The sequence below is a fragment of the Brienomyrus brachyistius genome, chromosome 20, assembly GCF_023856365.1.
Source record: "Brienomyrus brachyistius isolate T26 chromosome 20, BBRACH_0.4, whole genome shotgun sequence".
Classification (NCBI taxonomy): Eukaryota; Metazoa; Chordata; class Actinopteri; order Osteoglossiformes; family Mormyridae; genus Brienomyrus; species Brienomyrus brachyistius.
The window spans coordinates 1,703,370-1,723,933 of NC_064552.1; the positions used below are offsets into that span (position 1 = coordinate 1,703,370).

Below are 20,564 nucleotides of genomic sequence, written 5' to 3' on the forward strand. Positions count from 1 at the left end.
AAAAAAGACGGATTTCTACACAAAACATGATTGTTTGTGAAATGCGAGTAGTTCTGTTCTTTGGGAGCAGGAAATGAAACACTGAATACATACGTCATAAAGTATTGTGAAATGTGATGATAGGTAACTCTATGTTAACATGTTGGAATTCTCTTTGGGATTTTATGGGCAGTGTTCATATGACAAAACAGAGCATCATTTACTATTTTATTACTGATTACTGTTTAGTTTAGTTGCTTTCAGATTTGTGAATAGCTCTTGAACCATAAACAGAAGAATGGACGGGCCCAGATTAAGACTGAGGTGGTGATTTGATTGTTGTTTGGGGTGTATCTTTTGTATTATTTCAGTTTGGTTCTAGCTCACCGGACCGCACCAGTACCGGCAGCTGTAGCTGAGGCACCAGAGCCGCGGAATGTGGCGTTTCACAGGACAGCACCATGACTCACTCTGCTGTTCTGTCACCTCACAGCTCTGGGGCTGTGAACCCAACCCCAACTTTGCCTGCAGGTGAGTGCAAGCACGGACATTTCCCACCAATGGCACGCCTCTGCCGGGATTTACTCCAATGGGCCAGAGTCCTGACTGGCTGAGCGCTTATTGAAAATGGATGCGAAGCGGGTGCATGTGAGTCATGCTTCCGGTTTTGGTCGTGTGAAAGACTTTCACAGAGGCTGCTTGTGACATCACATCACTGTCTGAGATGATTATCGTCACATCACCTTTCTAGAAGAAATTCAGTCTTTCACCTGTCTTTGGACGTTTAGTTAGGATGCTTTTACTCTGTAATCAGAATTGTTACTCTCCACTACACTGTTTCATAGTATCTCTCAGCACCTGCAGTTAAATACACAGATATGTATGACTGGAAACTTCTCTGCATTCCTCCTTAGAAACCTACTAAAGACTATGCTTTCATTCAGGGCACTGGGTAGGTCGTGGCACATTTTAAAGAGACTTTTGTTAATGTGGACAAATATGGTCTTAGGCTGTTACTATAGCAACACCGTAGACGAGCGAGTCCGACAGGTTTGTCAGGATGATGAATGATTTAGCATCGCGAGGTGTGTTACAGAGGGACTGCTCGCTCACTGCTCTGCTACAACCAAGTACAGTGACAGGGTTTCGTCCTGTGTTACGTCTGCCTCAGCAAAAGCAGTTAGATAAGCTTAGCCTAAGTAAACATTTCTCCGTGTCTTCTGAGGGAACAGAGTAAGCCAGAGGTCACATGACCAGTTCAGACTCCTCCACACTGCATAGCAGGTACAGTGCAGTGGTGAGGTAACCTTCAGTCACAATGAGACCCCAATGGGTCTCAGTGCAGCCTTAACTAAAAGACTGTGACATCAATACACTTTTGTTACCAAAGTAAACATAATGAAAAGGCTAATGATCTGCATCAAAATCATTTATGTTGCGGGAAATAGGTCACTGTTTCCTGCAAAGTCTCACAAACTCCAGTGACACTTCTGTGTTTCTCTTTCACAAGGGGGAGAGTGACCTGCAAAACTGGAAATTCACTCATCAAGGCCTTTTGGAAAAATGGCTAGCAGTTTTTCTCCCAAAATCCAGACCATTACTCTGGAACACAAAGCAGAACATAAAATGATAATTTGGTTCTTATGGAGACATAAATGAATGCTATTCATACCCAGATGATACATTATTTGAATGAACAACTCCATGGAACCTGCACGCTACAGAAACATTAGCAATACCATATAATTACATATATTTTATTTGTCTTTTTATAACAACAATACAATAACTTGCATAAATAGGCCTGTATGTTACTGCAGTGTATTTCTACTTTTCGCAGGCCAGGACACCGGGTTTGCGATTCGCATATTCCTACATCCTGCCTACACTTCCTCGTATGCAAAAAACACCGCGGAGGAGAGGGTGTGCTCGGAGTCACACTGTTTCTGGGGTTTAACTCGATTTAACGTAACAGCTTTCCAGAGAAACAGCCGTGAAGAAGCTGTCAAACCGGTGCGGGTTTCACGGTAAAAACAACAGCGCCGACCCGCTGTAATCGGCGATACTCTCTTTATTACCTCCGTATGTAAAATAACCATACAGACACTGATGACATTAAATCATAGATTTAACAACCCAAAACGCCAATGTATGCCATTTAAAATTAGATTCTTGGTAATACTCAGACTTCCAGAAAAGCAAACTAAACAAAAACTACAAAAAATCTAGAGGGCATCGCGCCTTAAGCGCGACAGGGCAGGAGACGGAGAGTCAGCCGGCGAACGCGCGGCCTCTTCGGACGCCTCTTTAGCCGAGGAGCCCCGTAAACACACCAGCAGGCTGCGGAACTCGGCCAGATGCCGGTGTCTGACTGGTTTTACAGGACCGAATGGAACTGGAACGGCGTCCTGGCCATTTTCCAGCTCATTTTAATTACTTCTCATCATGGTAATCACTGAAGACAATAAAACTCCTCATAACCGTAACATTTCATCCGTTTTGAGGAATGGGTGGTGTTTGTTAAAATGAAAAAGCTTGTAACACTTTTGAATGTTGTCATTATCATGGACTCACCAAACATGCAAAAATACAGAAATGATATTTCTGCCTGAATATTTTCAATAATTATACCCGAATAACAATAAACGACAAAACCAAAGTCTCATACTAATGTACTAATGGTTTTCCGCGTCACAGCCAAGGGTGTCTTTTAACAAAGACCCTTTGTACTATTTATACACTTTGTTTGAAGGATTCATACCGCTGCTTCAGTTTCTCTGTTTTTTTATGCTGTTCCCAGTTTCATTTCAAAACCGGTAATGTCTCGTATTTATATAATAACCATTAATTCACTAGAGTAGCTTTCGATATATATGTGTGTGTGTGTGTGTGTGTGTGTGTGTATGTGTGTGTGGAGCGGGGAATTTATAAAGACCGAATACAAAACTATAAGACAGGGCTGTGTTGTTGAAACAGCAGTTCCTTTTTAATTGGATTTAATGTAAGAAATGAAGACACTTCATAAATGTTATTATTATTGCGGAGTAACTATTTCGGAGGACATTCAGGCTGTATAGACGCTCGAAACCCCTCAAAAAGCGAAAGTCGAGCGGTGACTAATAGTTTCTACGAACAGAATGATGGCCACGGAGGTTTTGTCATGCAACAACAACAATAACAAAAACAGCAACAGTAGAGGCGCGGATGCATCCTGAGTGCGCTGCTCTGCCCCAGTCCCGCGCGGCACGGCCCCGCCCCCCTCCGCGCGCCGCTCAGTTAAGCTCACACCTGCAGTTTCAGGGCGGCCCCTCCGTGACGTCACAGCACCACTATTTATAAGGTCAGAACAGGTGTAACTTCGCTGGGAGACGTGCTTCGCTGGAGTAGTGGATATTCGGCTACTGTGGGAGAGGATACGGGAAATCTGGATTTCGCATAAAAGGATATTTCTGTTTTCCGGAGAAATTACAACAATTTACGAGGGTAAACTGAGGTTTACTGCGTACTGACTTCTGAAGCTGTAGTCACACCGGTTGGACTAGTTGAGAAATACCTGCGCGGACGAAAGGAACTTCTCCGCTGGATTTTTCTTTTCATTGCTTTATAGTTTTAAAACCCACAGATTTGCCATGAAGTCGCTCGTTTTGCTGATTGTCGTCGCTTTTGCGGTGGGAGCTTCAGCCCAGTGTAAGTGTTTTGGTTGTGATTATGTGTGTGTGTATATAATGTACTGGCGGTGACGGTTTCTTTCTTGGTGTATATAGTTCTTTCCCAAACGTCCATCGGAACTCCCACAGTTAAGACAAAGGGCTCCCGGCCGCGCGGTAACTCCCCATGTCGATGTACCAACGCCCATGGATACTTGATCTCAGAGGTTCCCTGGGGCGTTATGCGGGTGCGCGCACACGCGCGCCCCCTTGCGCCACCCCGCAGGTCGTGGCCGCGGATAACCTTGCTGATGACGTGCTTCTCTCTTTAGGTCTATGCAACACCATGAAATGGGCAACTTGTGATGGTACCCCTTGCCAGTGCTACCTCAAAGTTGCCTCTGATGGCCTGGGTATTCCTCTGAATTGTTCTACCTGTGAGTTACCTTCATTTAGTAGTTTTTTTTTTTTTTTTTTTTTTTTTTTTTTCCCTGAGTTGTAACACTGGAGTTCAATGTTGGCTTGTTTGAACACTGATTTTTGCTCTGTTGACCTTGCCTCGTGTATGTTATGACAGTGGTACCAAAGTGCTTCCTGATGAAGGCTGAGATGTACCGTGCTAAGACTGGCCAGTCCACGCGCTCTTCTGGCAAGCCGACGGAGCACGCTTTTGTGGACAACGATGGCATCTATGACCCAGATTGTGAGGCTAATGGCCGCTTCAAGGCCAAGCAGTGCAACAACACCAACGAATGCTGGTGTGTCAACAGTGCAGGAGTGAGGCGTACTGACAAGGGTGACAAGGACAGCATAAAGTGTGACGAGCTGGTGGAAACTATGTGAGTATCGTTAGAGCACAGTGCCCTGCGGCTGTGTTGTAGCCATGTAGTGTTGCATTTTATCATAAGACGTAGAAGTTTATCTTCTGAATCTTCTCTGGTTTCTCTCCAGCTGGGTGCGTTTGCAGCTGAAACACAAGCCCACAACTTCGGCGGTGGATCCAGCTGCACTGAAAAAGTGTGTGACAGCCCTCTAACCTTCCTAACAATGTCTTCTGAACTTTGGTAAATGGACTAATCACAATCTGCTTATAGGGCCATTGGAGATGCTATCCACGACCGCTATTTTGTGGATGGAAAGTTCGTGAACAATACCCAGGTATGCCCTGCATGGTCATTACAGTACTGCTGTTGACCTATACTCTGCTTCTCCAGGAAGTGTTTTGCTGATACTTTGTGTTGAAATTTGCTTGGGGAAATCTAATGCAAACTTTGTGTGGCAGTATGACCCGGATGCCCGTCTGATCATGGTGGATGTGGTGAAGCCGAAGGCCGACCGGACCACTGACCTGTCGCGTGCCGCCTACTACATGGAGAAGGATGTAAGCACAGAACTTCTGCTTTGTCCTGATGCGACTAGAGAACTCAGTTGGTCTGGTCCTGTACAACAAGTGCACTCGATTACTCTAAATGGCTGCCATTGGAGTTGTGGGACAATGTTTCTTGCCCGTTCCAGGTTAAAATCCTGCCCCTCTTCACGGGCGAGAAGAAATTCCTACCGACTGTTGGCAGTCAGACTCTGGACTTTGAGGATATCGTGGTTTACTACGTGGATGAGAAGCCCCCCACCTTCACCATGAAGAGGCTGACTGGTGGCCTTATCGCCGTCATCGTGGTGGTCATCCTTGCTGTTGCAGCTGGGTTGCTTGTTCTGGTAGGTCTTTGTTAGAGACCCTGGAAGTGTGATATGGATGCAGTATGTTGACCAAGAAATGGATGCAAATGTTTCAAGTCAAGCACTGCCCTAAACGATGCTTTCCTTTCAGTTCTTTGCCAGGAGACGGGACCGTGCCCGATATGAGAAGACACAGGTTAGTCCCTGACCACATGACCGATGCCAACTTCTTGACGTGATCAATTCTGAAAGTGTGACCTCTTTGTGGGCTTTGGACTAACGTTTCTCGATTCCTTGTAGCCCAGAGAGATGGATGAGATGCAGTAGTCAGGTGGCACCTGTACCCGGACCTGAAGGAAGGGCGTCTTCGTGGACATACCTTGCCCTTGTGCCCATATGACCTTTATTTGAAAGCTAACATGGGACAGCTCGCCTGATTTTGTCACGTGCATTTTGGTGCACTTTGTGTTTTTAATAATTTTTATTTTTTAGACCTGTGTACTTACCTTCTTGGACAGGCTTGTAAATGCCTGGGTGAGGGATTCCTGATGTAACTTGTAATGCAGGTTTTAAATTTGCATCCATGTGAAAGATGGTGAATTTTGTAATAAAAAAAGAAACTTTTAAACTACTCCTGTTGTCTTTCATCCAATGATGTTTCAGCTGGTAAATTTAAATCTGCCTTTCAACCTTCACATCCAACATTAACAGGTTCCTGCCATATATCACATGACCTGGATGTTCAGCATTTTCTCCATTCTACTGGCTTTTAAATGCAGTATAATCAGGACTGGTCATCAGCCAATTATACAAAAAAAACAAACCACTGCGGGTGTGTTAACATCAGTGATGCAAACGCTATTTCCCTGGAATAATAGCTTGACAGAATGGTGACTGCTGTGTAACAGATGGATTCCTTTTAATTTGCCATTGTACAAATACACAATGAAATTGCGCTTCAAGTGTACGACAGTGCTGGTAAATGCATGGAGCTGTAGGACGTTTGGAATGTGCCAGTAAGGAGGGTGATGCCAAGCAGATGTGCTTCAACAGGTAAGGGGAAGATGAGCGACTTCAGTCATCGTGGCAGGAAGATGAACAATGGCTACAGCTGTTCTAATTTCAATTGTATATTGGGCTACAATTTAATGTTAGTACTTCGGTATGCTGGCTACTACTGTACCACAGTGACTTATGGTGACTTGGTATTTTGCTTACTATCCTTATAGTTCTGCATATTTTGATTTTTTTTCATAGTGGTCCTTCTGTAAGTCACTGGATGGCTACATTTCTCTCGCTATCAGTTATGTATTTCGAGAAAGCAGAATCAGATTCTTGATGGTAATGCACGGGCGTAGGTTTGGTTTCAGGACTGGCAGAGACCATATCAGCCCCTAATCCCCACCTTCCTAAACACACACGGTACCATCCATGCCAAAATTCATTCCCTTGCAGTGATGTTTTTGTCCCACTTGAGGTCTTCTGATATGGTAGGTAAAGAATTTAAATAACGCCACGTATTAATGAACCATATATATCTAGAAATACATCAAATCGGTACTGTTTTCGTTAGTTGATAACCATTAGTACAGGGTTTCACGTCTACAGCATTTCCTGGTTTACTGCAAGGGAGATATTGCAAGGTTTACAGCTAATGATTATGCTGCTTCTAAGTTCCTGCATAAAATATACGTCAGAAAAGGTATTGAGACGGGAACCTGCGTATTTAAATAAGCATTTCTTACGTTTGAAACCACAGCGTTCTCCGAGTTTAAAATACGCACGCGCGACGTACTCCAGCGCGCGATTTTATATTACCATGGCGACGTACCCCTTTCCCCTTTGACCTTTCGCGAGCGCTGTGGCGGGAGATTCCAGCATGGCGGTGCAGCCGAAACAGACCCTGTCCATGGACAGTGCCGCTGAACAAGGATTCCTGAATTTTTACTTTTCTATGTCCGAGAAGCCTGACACCACGGTCAGGGTATTTGATCGTAATGATTACTATACGGTGCATGGAAAAGATGCTGTTTTTGCCGCAAAAGAAGTATTCAAGACCAATGGAGTTATTAAAAGCCTCGGATCAGGTAACAGTTGGTCTCTATCGCTGTATTAAGCCTTCTTCAGCTTCTTAGCTAGTTCAAAATACACTTGGTAGCTAGATAACTATATAAGAAGCTCCGACACTGGCGACAGTGTTACTGGCGGTGTTACTATTTCAAAGTATTTTGCAAAGCAGTCGTAGAGTAAACTTACGCACATGAAGCAGAATAACCTCGTATTTGCCCATTTTAACATGGTAACAGTAAATTAGTGTTTTCCATTAATAATTCTATCTGCGATGCTTAATATTTATACGTAATCTGTGTTAGTGATATTAATCAGGATATGGTTGAATCATACATAATGTAAAGCGTACTGTAAAAACCATGTTACATTACGGCACCTATTACTTTAAGTGTCAGTTTTTTGCCAGTTCGTTTTTGTCTCTGGTTGAATTTAAGTTTGCTCAGGTTGTATGGATTGCATATGGCTTAAAATAGCTTGTTAATCGTGAGAAAAGTGAGAATTTTAATGTTTAGTGAAATAACGAGGGAGGAAAAACGAAATCTGAAATACGCTCTTCTCGTCGATAGCAAATAAAATGGGCAATAAGCATGCTCAGAACGAGGTATAACGGCACAGGCAATTATTGTATTGGGGTGAAAGTGGTTCTGACGGCATTCCAGCGGCGACAATGGACACAAAGTCGCGGTAAAGAACGTAACAGTTCAGTTCTCGATGGCTGAGAGTGTCAGGGACTCTCTTCCAGGAGCCAGGCGCTTGGAGAGTGTGGTCCTCAGCAAGATGAACTTTGAGTCCTTCGTGCGGGACCTGCTGCTGGTGAGGCAGTACAGAGTGGAGGTGTACAGGAACAAGGCCGGCAGCAAGAGCAGCAAAGATCACGACTGGCAGCTGGCCTACAAGGTGTGAGGCTGCTTGGCCACCAGCGGGGGCGCTGTGTGTGGATTCGGTCCCTGTCCCATTGTCCACTTCGGCCACTACGCCCTTCTCTGCGTCGGGCCGTTTTTGTCTCTGACGTTCTACTCTTCTCCATGATCCTGTCTCTCCATGATCCTGTCTCTCCATGCCTTCTTCCTGTTTAATGTCCAGATTTACCAGGGTCTGCTTCCCAGTCCTCGCATCAGAAAGAGACTCTGCAGAACACTTTCAGTTTCACTAAGCTGGTTTTTAGTTTACAAAGGACTGTGCAGTATAAGTGTACAATGAAGGGGCAATAAGTAGGTGATGCAAGGCTGTTCAGCCGCAGAGGCAGGTACAGCAGAATGCAGGTACAGCAGAATGCAGGTACAGCAGAATGCAGGTACAGCAGAATGCAGGTACAGCAGAATGCAGTGCAGATGCAGGTACAGCAGAATGCAGTGCAGATGCAGGTACAGCAGAATGCAGGTACAGCAGAATGCAGATGCAGGTACAGCAGAATGCAGTGCAGATGCAAGTTGTCAGTTATTTAGCAGTTTCCCTAAGCAGCTGCTGCAGGTGTGATGATCTGGCCCTCGCTGCCTTCTTGGGTATTTAGGACCTGAACCCTCGTTCTCATTCCTTGGCTAATCAGCTGCCTGTTTGATCCCCTTTTTCTGCAGGCGTCTCCCGGGAACCTCACACAGTTTGAGGAGGTCCTGTTTGGCGGGGCAGGTGGCTCGGGGACCGGGGCTGGGGTGGTGGGTGTGCGCCTGGGCTCCAGCGATGGGCAGCGCCTGGTGGGCGTGGGCTACGTGGACTCCACCCTCAGGAAGTTGGGTGTCTGTGAGTTCCCTGACAATGACCAGTTCTCGAACCTGGAGGCCCTGCTGGTGCAGATCGGGCCGAAGGAGTGCGTGCTCCCAGCAGGGGACGCAACCGGAGACATGGCCAATCTCAGACAGGTACCTCAGCCCCCCCCCCCCCGACACACACACACACACACACACACACACACAGGGCCCCCCGTGTGACGCTATGCTAATGTGATGCTAAGCCAGTGCCATGTCTGCCAGGTGGTGCAGCGGGGCGGCGTCCTGGTATCGGACAGGAAGAAGGTGGAGTTCACCACCAAGGATGTGGTGCAGGACCTGGACCGTCTGCTGCAGGCCCGCAAAGGGGAGACCGTGTCCAGCGCCGCCCTGCCTGAGATGGAAAAGCAGGTGCGCCTGGGGCAGGGGGTGTAGTTCAGGGACGCTGGCGCTGTGCCTCTGAGGACCCTAACAGCTGCGATGTTCTGCGCAGGTCGCCATGTCTGCCCTGGCCGCCGTCATCCGCTACCTGGAGCTCCTCTCGGACGAGGCCGGCTTTGGCTCCTTCAGGCTCACCGCCTTTGACCTCGGCCAGTACATGCGGCTGGACAACGCTGCCGTGCAGGCTCTCAATCTCTTCCAGGTCAGAGGTCATGGCAGTCTCGCTTATTGGGGGTGGGCCTCGCTTTCTGTTCGGCGGGTGATTTGTGTCAAAGCCGTTTCTCGGGCAGGGGCAGCTGGCGGCTAATATGAGCACAAACCCCCCCCCACCCCCAGACCATTCAGGACCCCTTATGGCAAAACACACAAGCCAGGAATATATTGGTAATATTAGCTAAAGAACACATATTAAATAAATGAAACTATAAAGTGTAAATTTACTCATAGGTGTCTGTCGCCTTTCTTGCTTCTCTAAACTCCGTCTCGGGTGTTTTGTGTTGTCCGAGAGAGACAGCAGTATGTATTCAGAGCGGGATCTGCCCAGTGTGGGTGGGACGCAGGGCCTCGCAGTCCGCTCTGACGTTTAACGGCCACGCGCCCCCCCCCAGGCCTCCCCGGATGACGCCGCAGGGACGCACTCGCTGGCTGGCCTCCTGAACAGGTGTCGCACGCCCCAGGGGCAGCGGCTGCTTAACCAGTGGCTGAAACAGCCTCTCGTGGACAAGAACAAGATCGAAGAGAGGTGAGCGGGTGGGGCATTGGCTCTGGGGGTGTGGCTTAACTGGGCTCTGGGGGTCAGGGGCGGGGCTTATCGAGGCACAGGGGGTCGCGCTGCCTTGCACACGCAAACTGCATCTCGTAGGGCAATCCGGAAGGCAACCAAAAGCACCAACTATTGTGTCAGGAAATGCATGGATGGTTTTTTAGGAAGAATGTGTGCTGAATTACAGCCGACATTTCCTGTGCAATTGGATCATTATTAATGTCACTGTGCTCCCTTCCCTGCCAGCCAAAGTGTGTGTGACTGAAAACACGGATCCTGCCCATGGTGCCACTTAGCAGCAATAAGTAGCCGCGACGGAATTGTCTTGTGAAATAATCTGTATTTACAGGAGTGTAAAATTCCCGTTTGTATTCACTTCAGTTCAAAGTGTTCAGGACAGATAAACTGATGTCTCTATGACACTTTACAGGATTAAATGTTTATTTTAGTTGATCATAGAAGCCAGATCGTATTGAGTGATGACTGCGAGTGTTTCATCAGCTCTGGTTAAGGGCTTTGCCCGAGGCCCCAACGGCATTGCGACAGGTTTCGAACCGGCGACCTTCTGATCGCAGGCTCTCGGGCCTAACCCGCTGAGCCGCACCCCCTCGCCGTTTGCAGCCGTGACAGTGTGGCGTTCCCCCAGCGATTTGAATCTGGTTTCTGTTGAACTTAGTTTTGGCTCCTCCTGGGGGTGTGGCCTGTCACCATGGAGACGGGTGTGCCTCGCTCCATTTGCTGCCCGCTGTGGCCAGGTGTGCTATTATATTTCAGCCAAACAAAAACCCTTTTTCATCCTGTGAACTCGGGCTCTTTGCTTTTTCCCGTGTAACCGGTCACGCCGCTTTTGGCTAATGTTCAGCTAGCGCTCCAGCCGCTAACTAGCCCTGTGGCCCCCAGCATGGAGAGCCGCTTGCCTGCTGCGCTGAATGTCGGCCGTGTTCAGCAGCCCCCTGGGGTCCCCGACACTTTGCGCAGTCTGCTGTACGACAGCAAAAACAAACGGTCTCGTTGGCTCGATGCTGCTCCAGGAGAATATGTCGTCATTCCCCGCCTTGCTCTTGAATCTCTGCCCAGTGACGTTGCAACGATGATTGTATCAGTAAAGCAGTAGAGCTGAGCCAAGATGCCTCCCCCTTTACTCTGTCGTGGTGTCCTGTATGTTTTATCCGGCAAAAATCTCGGTGCACGGCATTTCCTGTCAAAACCAGTCCTGGCCAGCGAAGGCCTTTGTCCCAAACCCCCAGCAGCCGGCTGGAATGAAGGTGTGGCAGAGTCTGTCTCGGTCTGGAGCTCCGACTGTCAGACTGGAGCCTGAATATTGGCCAAGTGTCGTTTTTTTGAGGGGGGGGTTGTCTCTGTGGTTGTGTTTTTCTTTACTAATTGCCATGTTTAAACAGGATCAGATTCCATGTCTGCTCCTTCCCTCTGTCCCCCTGTTCCTTTCTTTTGCTCGGCTTACAGAGAACCGCGGTTCCATGTCTGCTCCTTCCCTCTGTCCCCCTGTTCCTTTCTTTTGCTTGGCTTACAGAGAACCGCGGTTCCATGTCTGCTCCTTCCCTCTGTCCCCCTGTTCCTTTCTTTTGCTCGGCTTACAGAGAACCGCGGTTCCATGTCTGCTCCTTCCCTCTGTCCCCCTGTTCCTTTCTTTTGCCCGGCTTACAGAGAACCGCTGCCTTTTGTTTTAGTGGTTTTCTTTTTTTCCCTCCATCGTTTAAGATCCACTAATAAAGTGTCTGTTTTTGTGTGTGAAATACCTACTTACCTGGATGACAAATCCCCAGCCCTCCCCCCCCCCCCCTCCCCGAATTCACCCGGAGGCCTACCTGGCCCCACCCTGCATGTAGACCTGCTTTTCAGACTCTGCCATAGAGCTTGGGCGTGTCCCCAGCACATGCCTGAGTATCTCTCCGCTAATTCATGCGTACTGGCTGTGCGGCCTTCATCACACGACTCACACAGGTCTGCCTGGCGGTGGGGGCTTGTGGGAACATACATCTGCTTCTCGCTGGTGTCTCTTCTTCGCTTCTCCTTCCCAAAGTGACCAGATGACGAGGAAGCAGTTATGTGTCTGTGGTTCCTCTCCTTCCCCCTAACGGCCATGTTTTTGTGGTGTGGTACACGACACAAAAAAACGAGGGTGTAGTGAGTTATCTAGGCTCTCCGATCATTAAGCAAAGCCCTTTGCAGAGTAACCTATTAGTCCTCACACAGCCAGTCACTTATTATGTTGTGGAAACTGCGAGAAGCAGGAATTCCTGAGTGCGTCCCAGAATGCCTAGGGGCCGTCGCTGACCGAGTGTCAGCTGGTCGCCACTGAGGTGCGTCCTGTCCGGCTTATCCTGCCCGCGGTGCCTTGTGGGATTGTCTGGGGGGGAATGAAGTGAACCAGCCAAGCAGCTTTTTGAAGCCTGGGGGTGAGGGGAGTGTGTTTTCTTTGAGAGGTGTGGGGGGTGGGCGGAAGTGTATGGTCTTTGGGGGCGGGGGCTGGGGGGGTCAGCCACAGTCGCTGATCCCCCACTTCGTGCCTGTTCTAGCCGGCCGCTCTGTCACATGACCTGCTGGGCACAGTGCGGTAACATGGGGGGAGGAAGTCGGCGTCTGCAGACCGCGGAGCTGAACGGCGGCGGCACATGGGGCACACAGGCTGCCCCCCCCCCCCCCCCCCCCCCCGAGACTGCATGCGTCTGTGATCCCTTAGAAACCACTGTGGCTGCCTGATGTTGAACGGGGAGTGTTTGGAAATATCTGCTAGCAGACGGTATCAGTCTGTTGCTGTATCTACAAGCACATAGTTCTCATGTCTCCCTCTACCCCCCCACCCCCGCCCCTTCTCCATGGTGACAGTAATCAAGTCAACTGAGAAACCAGTCTGGTTGCCCCCTGCTTGTTTTTACAAGGTCACATGACCTTGGTGGTAAACAGAGCGCTGTCCCTGCTGGTACCGGGCGTAATCTCACCCGGCCTCCTGTGTCTCTGCTTCCGGCCATTTCTGTGCCCGTTCTGCAAAACGCTCCCATTTTCAGACTGGCTTGTACTGGGTATCGGCACTTTTGAAAGTGTTTTTCTCCAAATCAAGACAAATTTATAAAACGTACTTGAAACACATTCTAATTATTTTATGGGTTTAACGTTAATTGTCGATACAAAATGCTCCTCAGTGTTAATGCAGCTAAATGCCGAGCATTATCTGATTAAACAACCATGACGCCGCGCTTTAGCGGATCGATGTTGCCATCTTGTGGTCATCTGCAGCACTGCAAAGCTGCATTTGTTATGCTGGGAGTTTAACTGATTAGCTAAGTATCGTTTTCAAAATCATTAAAAAAAAAAAAAAAACAAAGTACAAATCGGCATTCTGTGATCTGTGGCTGCGATTTAGGGCATTGCTTCTGCGTCCTTGAAAAGGGGCAAACGTGGTTTGTTACAGAAGAGCTTCTGTCAGGAACCGTGAATTGGGGCTTTAATTTTAACATCGGCAAGGTGAACCAGTAGTAACACATTTATCAAAATAAAGAGGGCGTCGCCTATGGTGGTGGGAACGTTGCAGTTTTTGTGTGTGAAATGCCTGCTTACTTGGATGACAAATCCCACGCCCAACTCATGGACCATTGCAAGTTTTAGAGCATCCTTTGAGGCAAAAGTTAATTCCTTTGCACAAAACGTAGCACCGTGATGTTAAAGGGACTGTGATGTATGTAAACATGGATCCCGTTCTGATTGCTTAAGGAAACCTTTAACTTGGTTTTAACAAAGTAACCACTGTATCATGGTAAATGTTGCCAGATTCTTGCTGAAACACCTTCTGTCATTTTCCTTTGCTTTTAGTGCAAAAGTAAAAAGTCATTGCTGTGGTGGGAGTTGTTGTTTTTTAAAAAATATTCTCCAGTTGCCGTTTCTGTATTCATGACGTACCCCGAGGGCCGGATCAGACTCTTACATCTGGACCAAATCATTGTTCTTCATAACTAAGCGCCCCCTTTCTACTGTAGAACTAGTTAGGCTAGTTGGTGTACTAACCAATGAACATGTGCTCCTGCTAGATGTTGGGGACCTTTCCCTGGAACCCATAGCGGGATCCACTGGCAGTGTATGGCGTGCAGTGAAGCAGTGTATTGCATGCAGTCAAGCAGTGTATGGCGTGCAGTGAAGTTTGCCGCTTATAGTCATGTAGCAGAAATCCCATAATATCATCTTATCGCCAAAGCCTATGCCGCTGTTTACTATGAACCCAGTACAGTAACCTGGGCCATGAATCGTCTGTTCATGGCAGCTAATTCTAACCGAAGTGCTGTTGTGGTTTCATGTCCCTGCACAGCTCAGTAAGTCTGTTTGAAATGTCAGTAATAACTTGTATCTAAGAAATAGCCAGTCTAAACCTGACCGGCATGCTCCTCCGTGCATCAGAGATCTGATGGCCTGAAAGTGCTGGGGGGGGGCTGTGAGGCCCCGCCCTGATGGCCCTTGCCTCCTGCTCTCTCTGGGGGGCACCAGGCTGGACCTGGTGGAGAGCTTCGTTGAGGACGCCGAGCTGCGGCAGAGCTGCCAGGACGACCTGCTGCGCCGCTTCCCGGACCTCAATCGCCTGGCCAGGAAGTTTCAGAGGCAGAGCTGCACGCTGCAGGACTGCTACCCGGGTCTACCAGGCTGTGGGTCAGCTGCCGGGCCTGCTGCAGGCGCTGGAGCGACACTGCGGTGAGCGCCCCCTGGGGGTCTGGCTGACCTGCCGGGACCTTGTGGAAGCGGATCTGTTTCCCTAACCCTACCCCCCCCACAGGAAGTCACCAGGTCCTGCTGCACGCCGTGTTCATCTCGCCCCTCAAGGACCTTAACTCAGACTTCTACAAGTACCAGGAGATGATCGAGACGACGCTGGACATGAACCAGGTGTGGGAATCGACCACCGTCTCTCGCTTCCCCTGCTGTCGTCTTTCCCTCCCTCTCTCCTCCCTCGTTTTCCTCGGCCTCTGGGGAATTCGTGTGGTTTTAGCACTTTGGTATATGACCCAATACCTCAAGACCCGTTTGATGGATCTTTTTCATCCTTTGCACAGGAATTGTCTGGGTGAGGAACTAAAACTGATTATTTTGAAATGCACAGACATAAATGTTAGCAGCACTATCTCATGATGGCAGAAAGGAGCAGGATGAGCAGATATTAAGTCCTCCATGGCTCCTCCACCTTTCCCACCGCAGACTGTCCTTTAGTTACCAGTCACTGCAGCCCAGCGATAACCGAGCACCTTTCCCACTGCAGACTATCCTTTCGTTACCAGTCACTGCAGTCCAGTGATAACCGAGCACCTTTCCCACCGCAGACTGTCCTTTCGTTACCAGTCACTGCAGTCCAGCGAGTTCCAACCCCGCTGCCCGTCTGTCTTGCACATTATTTTAATGTCCCCCCCCCCTACATAGTTCTGCTTTCTGCATTCTTCCCTTCACCTGCACCCCCCTGCATTTCCTTCCCTGGGGGGGGACAGGCCGCACAGTGTGAATACCTCTATGGGGTGCGTTTAGGTTGTCAGACGGAGGGTAAATGGGACCCTTACGTGCTTGATGCACTACATCTATATGCCTCTGCGGTCTGTAAACTTGAGCTCAGTTATTGACATTTCAATAATACTTAATATTTACAATCTGGATCACATTTTTAAAGTGAGCATCATATTTAAGTGAATGAGAAAGTAAAATTTCAAAAATTGTCCTGGTTTACAAATATCTTCCCTGCTGCAGGTCTTGCGTTAATGTCATTTTGGTCATAGTGCAGATGAGAAATTGAATATAAATATTATTCAAACATGAGTAATTTAAATGACATTTTCAACCAAAACATAGTGTCATATATTTGGAATGTGCAGTAAATAAGTAGATCTGAAAGTAAATTTTTACAACAAACATTTTCCACATTCAGGTAAAAGACATTGATTCACTTTTATAGTTCAGCTGGCACATCCAGTCTTGCTGGAATGTTTGTGTTGAGTGTGTGACTGTGGGACGAGTGGAGTTTAGGTTCCCTTCTGCTGAGCACGTTCCCTCCCGCAGACTGTCTGATGGTCCATTTCGTGTTTTTGTCACTTTGTCTCCTCCTTGCTCCTTCGCCTGAGGAGCTCATCTCCATCTGCTCCTCCCCCCCTTCAGATCGAGAACCACGAGTTCCTGGTCAAGCCATCCTTTGACCCGACGCTGAGCGAGTTGCGAGAGGCCATGGACCAGCTGGAGAAGGACATGCAGGCGGCGCTGAATGCGGCGGCCCGGGAACTTGGTGAGCGGAACATGCCGGATCCTCCCTGCGCTCCATTGACTCGTCGGGTCTGGACGCTGGGAAGACCGTATCACTATGTATAACTGTGCCCCATCGACTCGTCAGGTCTGGACGCTGGGAAGACCGTATCACTATGTATAACTGTGCCCCATCGACTCGTCAGGTCTGGACGCTGGGAAGACCATGAAGCTGGAGTCCAACGCCCAGATGGGTTATTACTTTCGGGTCACCTGCAAGGAGGAGAAGAGCTTGCGCAACAACAAGAAGTTCACCACGCTGGACGTGCAGAAGAACGGCGTCCGCTTCACCAATAGGTGAGCCTTAGCCCGCCTCAGTGCCCGCAGGCACCCAGCAGCGGCCCAGGCTGCAGACTCATACGGAAAATGTGGTTCCACATGTCGGAATGGATCTCTGTTCCACAGTAAGCTGAGTTCCCTGAACGAGGAGTACACCAAGAACCGGGAGGAGTACGAGGGGGCGCAGAACGCCATCGTCAAGGAGATCATCAGCATTGCCTCGGGTAAGGGTCTCACTCTGCATGCGAGGTTAACCTCCCGCCACTAGAGGGAGCTGCGCATTGAATCAGGCAACATACAGCCCTCACAAGAAAGTATTCCAAGCAATTGTTAATTGCCCTGGAACATTATCCTGGGGGGGGGAATTCACCCTCCAAGTTCTGTGTGATGTACGCCGTATGGGGTGTCGATCTCCGTCTGTGCTGTGCACCATCCAGGCTACGTGGAGCCGCTACAGACCCTGAACGAGGTGGTGGCCCAGCTGGATGCCGTGGTGAGCTTCGCCGTGGCGTCCCACTCGGCCCCCGTGCCCTACGTGCGGCCCAGGGTGCTGGAGAAGGGCTCGGGCAGGCTGTTCCTGCGGGCGGCCAGGCACCCCTGCATCGAGGCCCAGGACGACGTCTCCTTCATACCCAATGACGTCTCCTTCAGCCGCGGTGAGGAGATGTTCCACATCATCACCGGTAAGGTTCCCGGCTTTTCGTGTGCAGGATTCCCCGGAGCCCGGCTACAACGCTGACCTCCACGCCCGCCCCTCCCCCTCGCCTACAGGCCCCAACATGGGGGGCAAGTCCACCTACATCCGGCAGGTGGGCGTGATCGCGCTGATGGCGCAGGCAGGCTGCTTCGTGCCGTGTGCCGAGGCCGAGATCAGCGTGCTGGACCGCATCCTGGCCCGCGTGGGGGCCGCCGACAGCCAGCTGAAGGGCGTCTCCACCTTCATGGCCGAGATGCTGGAGACGGCGGCCATCCTGCGGTGCGTGAGGCACGGGGTCCCGGCCGCGCTGTGCCGTCTGCTTGGGGGGGCTGGGCACACGCTTGGGATGAGCTTTTACACCGCGGATAACCTGGGGCATTGTGGGTAAAGTACAGGTAACAGACCTCACCTTCAGCAGGCAGTGTTTGGTTCATTTATGGATTTAATTATCCCAGAGAATCAGGAAACGGTGGCTGGAGTCAGACGGACCTGCACAGTTAAACTGTTATCTCTGTGCGTGTGTCTCTCCCTCCCTCTCTCTCTCTCTCCCTCCCTCCCTCTCTCTCTCTCTCTCTCTCTCTCTCTCTCCCTCCCTCTCTCTCTTTCTCTCTCTGCCCCTCCAGCTCGGCCACAGAAGACTCCCTCATCATCATCGACGAGCTGGGCAGAGGAACCTCCACGTACGACGGCTTCGGCCTGGCCTGGGCCATCTCCGAGTTCATCGCCACGCGCTGCCGCTCCTTCTGCCTGTTCGCCACGCACTTCCACGAGCTGACGGCCCTCAGCCAGCAGGTGGCGACTGTGAGCAACCTGCATGTGACTGCGCTGACCGCCGAGCGCACGCTCACCATGCTCTACAGGGTACAGAAAGGTGCGTGGGGGCGGAGTCACCTCGCTCGCTCACCATTATCTGAACGGGGCCCCACCGGGGCCTCCTGAGTAATAATAATAGCTGATAGTGTGGCCCCTGTCCCTGTGTCTCACACACACACTCTGCCTGCTCACCAGGAGTGTGTGACCAGAGCTTCGGGATCCACGTGGCCGAGCTGGCCAGCTTCCCCAAGCACGTGATCGCCAGCGCGCGGCAGAAAGCCCTGGAGCTCGAGGAGTTCCAGGACGTGGCCGGGGGGGGCGAGGACGGGCAGGACGGGGCCCCCGACGCCAAGAGAAGCCGATCAGACAGACAGGTAGGGGCCGCCGCTGAGCCGGGGGCTTCACAATCTCCACACAGAAGGTCCTCCTGTGGGATCTGGGCCCAGAGCAGGTGGCTCTTCTACACGCCTGGAGCTGCTTCCCTGGCTTCAGGGCGTCGTCTGCGTGCTGCAGTGCAGCTCTTACTGTCAGATGCTGCTGTCTGACCCGCATGCAAGGCAGGACCCAGACTGCAAGGCACAGAGAGCCAGTGGGCCTCCGCAGGCAGCCGCAGCATCACCTGTCTGTAAACGGCCCCCTTGTGTTGTCATGGTTACATATCCTGCACTTGACCTGACCTGTAGCGGGTTTCTGGCTGCAGTAGTTATGATGTCTGCAGTATAACAGCGCCACCTACCTGCTGGGCAGGTAAGCAAACATTCCGTTTACTTTTCCTGAAGGAGGGAGAGAAGATCATCCAGGATTTCCTCACCAAGGTGAAAGATCTCGCTGCCAGTGGCATCTCTGACCAGGACATCAAGGAGGAGCTGAAGAAGCTGAAGGTGGAGGTCCTGCTCAAGAAGAACAGCTTTGTAGAGGAGATGGTGTCCAGAACGACAGCCTCTGTCTGAAAGGGAGGCAGAGAGTCCAGGAGCAAAGAGCCGCGGCCAATAGCTGTGCTTCTGGGGCTGCGGCCAATAGCTGTGCTTCTGGAGCTGCGGCCAATAGCTGTGCTTCCTGTGCTGCTTCGGTATTGATCAGAGCTTCATTCTGTCAGTCTCACCTGCTGTTTACAGTGCATATCAGTCACTGGAGGGTTAACCCTAATCTCCTGAGCCCCCTTTGAACAGTCCTGCCCTCATTCATCCCCACGTATGTCTGAAATTCATCTGCCCTATATCAGGAGGTCTTGTTGTGAGAATAAAGGTGTTTCTTTCCTGCAGCTTGTCTGGTGTCTGGCTGCCCACTGCTAACCAGTGGGGTTTCCTGTGCAGCAGGCTGCCTGTCTCAGTATTACTGCTGAGTTTTGGCTGCTGTGAATAGTGGTCTTTAGTTTGCAGAGGGGGGAGTGTGGTGGCACAGTGGTCAGCACTGCTGCCTCACAGCAAGAAGGTCCCGGCTTCGGTCCCGGGTCCTTTCTCTCACATGCTCTCCCTGTTTTCACGTGGGTTTCTGCCGGAGGCTCTGGTTCCCTCCCTCGGTCCAAAGGTGTGCAGGCTAAGCTGATTGGCGAGTCGGAATTGGTTCTCTGTTTGTGTGCCCTGGGGTGTGTTGGCGCCTGCCCAGGGTTGCTGCCCGCCGGTGCCCTTTGTTCCCAGGATAGGCTCCGGGCCCCCCCGCAAGCCCAGTTGGAATTAAGTGGTTATGGTGATGGATGGATGGATAGTTTGCAGTACCCACACTGTCCCTCTGATTAAGAAACCTTCCGTCTTATACAGATGATAACCATTAAATGATACTGAGACAGTTATTGCAGCAGTCAGGGATAGGGCCTAAGTGTCACTGTCCTTCACTGTCCCCTGACTCTGCCTGTCCAGAGAGATGTGTGACTCCTTCAGGGCCTCAATGCCAGAGTCCCCCGCTGGCTGCCCCTTGGACAGTGAAGCTCTCTTACAGTAATAATAATATTAATTATTTATTCAGTGCTGATAACATGATAATGTCACTGTCCTTCACTGTCCCCTGACTCTGCCTGCCCAGAGAGATGTGTGACTCCTTCAGGGCCTCAATGCCAGAGTCCCCCGCTGGCTGCCCCTTGGACAGTGAAGCTCTCTGAGCTGTTACTGCAGGGAGTGGCCCAATAGTCACTGGGGTGACGGGCCCTTGGGTCCCGGACACGATACACTGGTTTATGATGAGCACATTATGGGGGTGTGGTTTGAAGGTCATGTGATATTTCA

The 20,564-nt window shown here is 50.1% G+C and overlaps 2 protein-coding genes across 2 annotated transcripts; both read left to right on the plus strand.

Moving 5' to 3' along the window:
* Nucleotides 1–3,321: 3,321 nt before the first annotated feature.
* On the plus strand, nucleotides 3,322–5,931 carry LOC125715574 (tumor-associated calcium signal transducer 2-like). Its single transcript, XM_048987297.1, has 9 exons — nucleotides 3,322–3,666; nucleotides 3,959–4,063; nucleotides 4,204–4,465; nucleotides 4,578–4,643; nucleotides 4,721–4,784; nucleotides 4,909–5,007; nucleotides 5,142–5,339; nucleotides 5,452–5,496; nucleotides 5,601–5,931. The coding sequence occupies exons 1-9, from the start codon at nucleotides 3,609–3,611 to the stop codon at nucleotides 5,625–5,627; spliced, it is 924 nt and encodes a 307-aa protein (XP_048843254.1). The 5' UTR covers nucleotides 3,322–3,608; the 3' UTR covers nucleotides 5,628–5,931.
* A 73-nt stretch (nucleotides 5,932–6,004) lies between these two features.
* On the plus strand, nucleotides 6,005–19,606 carry msh2 (mutS homolog 2 (E. coli)). Its single transcript, XM_048987257.1, is given in 17 exon segments — nucleotides 6,005–7,387; nucleotides 8,113–8,267; nucleotides 8,945–9,226; nucleotides 9,338–9,484; nucleotides 9,567–9,716; nucleotides 10,123–10,256; nucleotides 14,772–14,910; nucleotides 14,912–14,972; nucleotides 15,055–15,164; nucleotides 16,416–16,539; nucleotides 16,703–16,853; nucleotides 16,962–17,059; nucleotides 17,273–17,518; nucleotides 17,607–17,811; nucleotides 18,156–18,403; nucleotides 18,541–18,719; nucleotides 19,125–19,606. Coding segments are annotated over 17 exon segments (2,808 nt in total). The 5' UTR covers nucleotides 6,005–7,179; the 3' UTR covers nucleotides 19,296–19,606.
* The last annotated feature ends 958 nt before the right edge of the window (nucleotides 19,607–20,564 follow it).

What these genes read in the sequence shown, in the direction of transcription:
- LOC125715574 (XM_048987297.1), top strand. Translation starts at nt 3,609, where the DNA reads ATGAAGTCGCTCGTTTTGCTGATTGTCGTCGCTTTTGCGGTGGGAGCT. An exon ending in GGTGGGAGCTTCAGCCCAGT is followed by an intron (nt 3,667 to 3,958) that starts GTAAGTGTTTTG and finishes TTCTCTCTTTAG; the next exon opens with GTCTATGCAACACCATGAAA. An exon ending in CCCGATATGAGAAGACACAG is followed by an intron (nt 5,497 to 5,600) that starts GTTAGTCCCTGA and finishes GATTCCTTGTAG; the next exon opens with CCCAGAGAGATGGATGAGAT.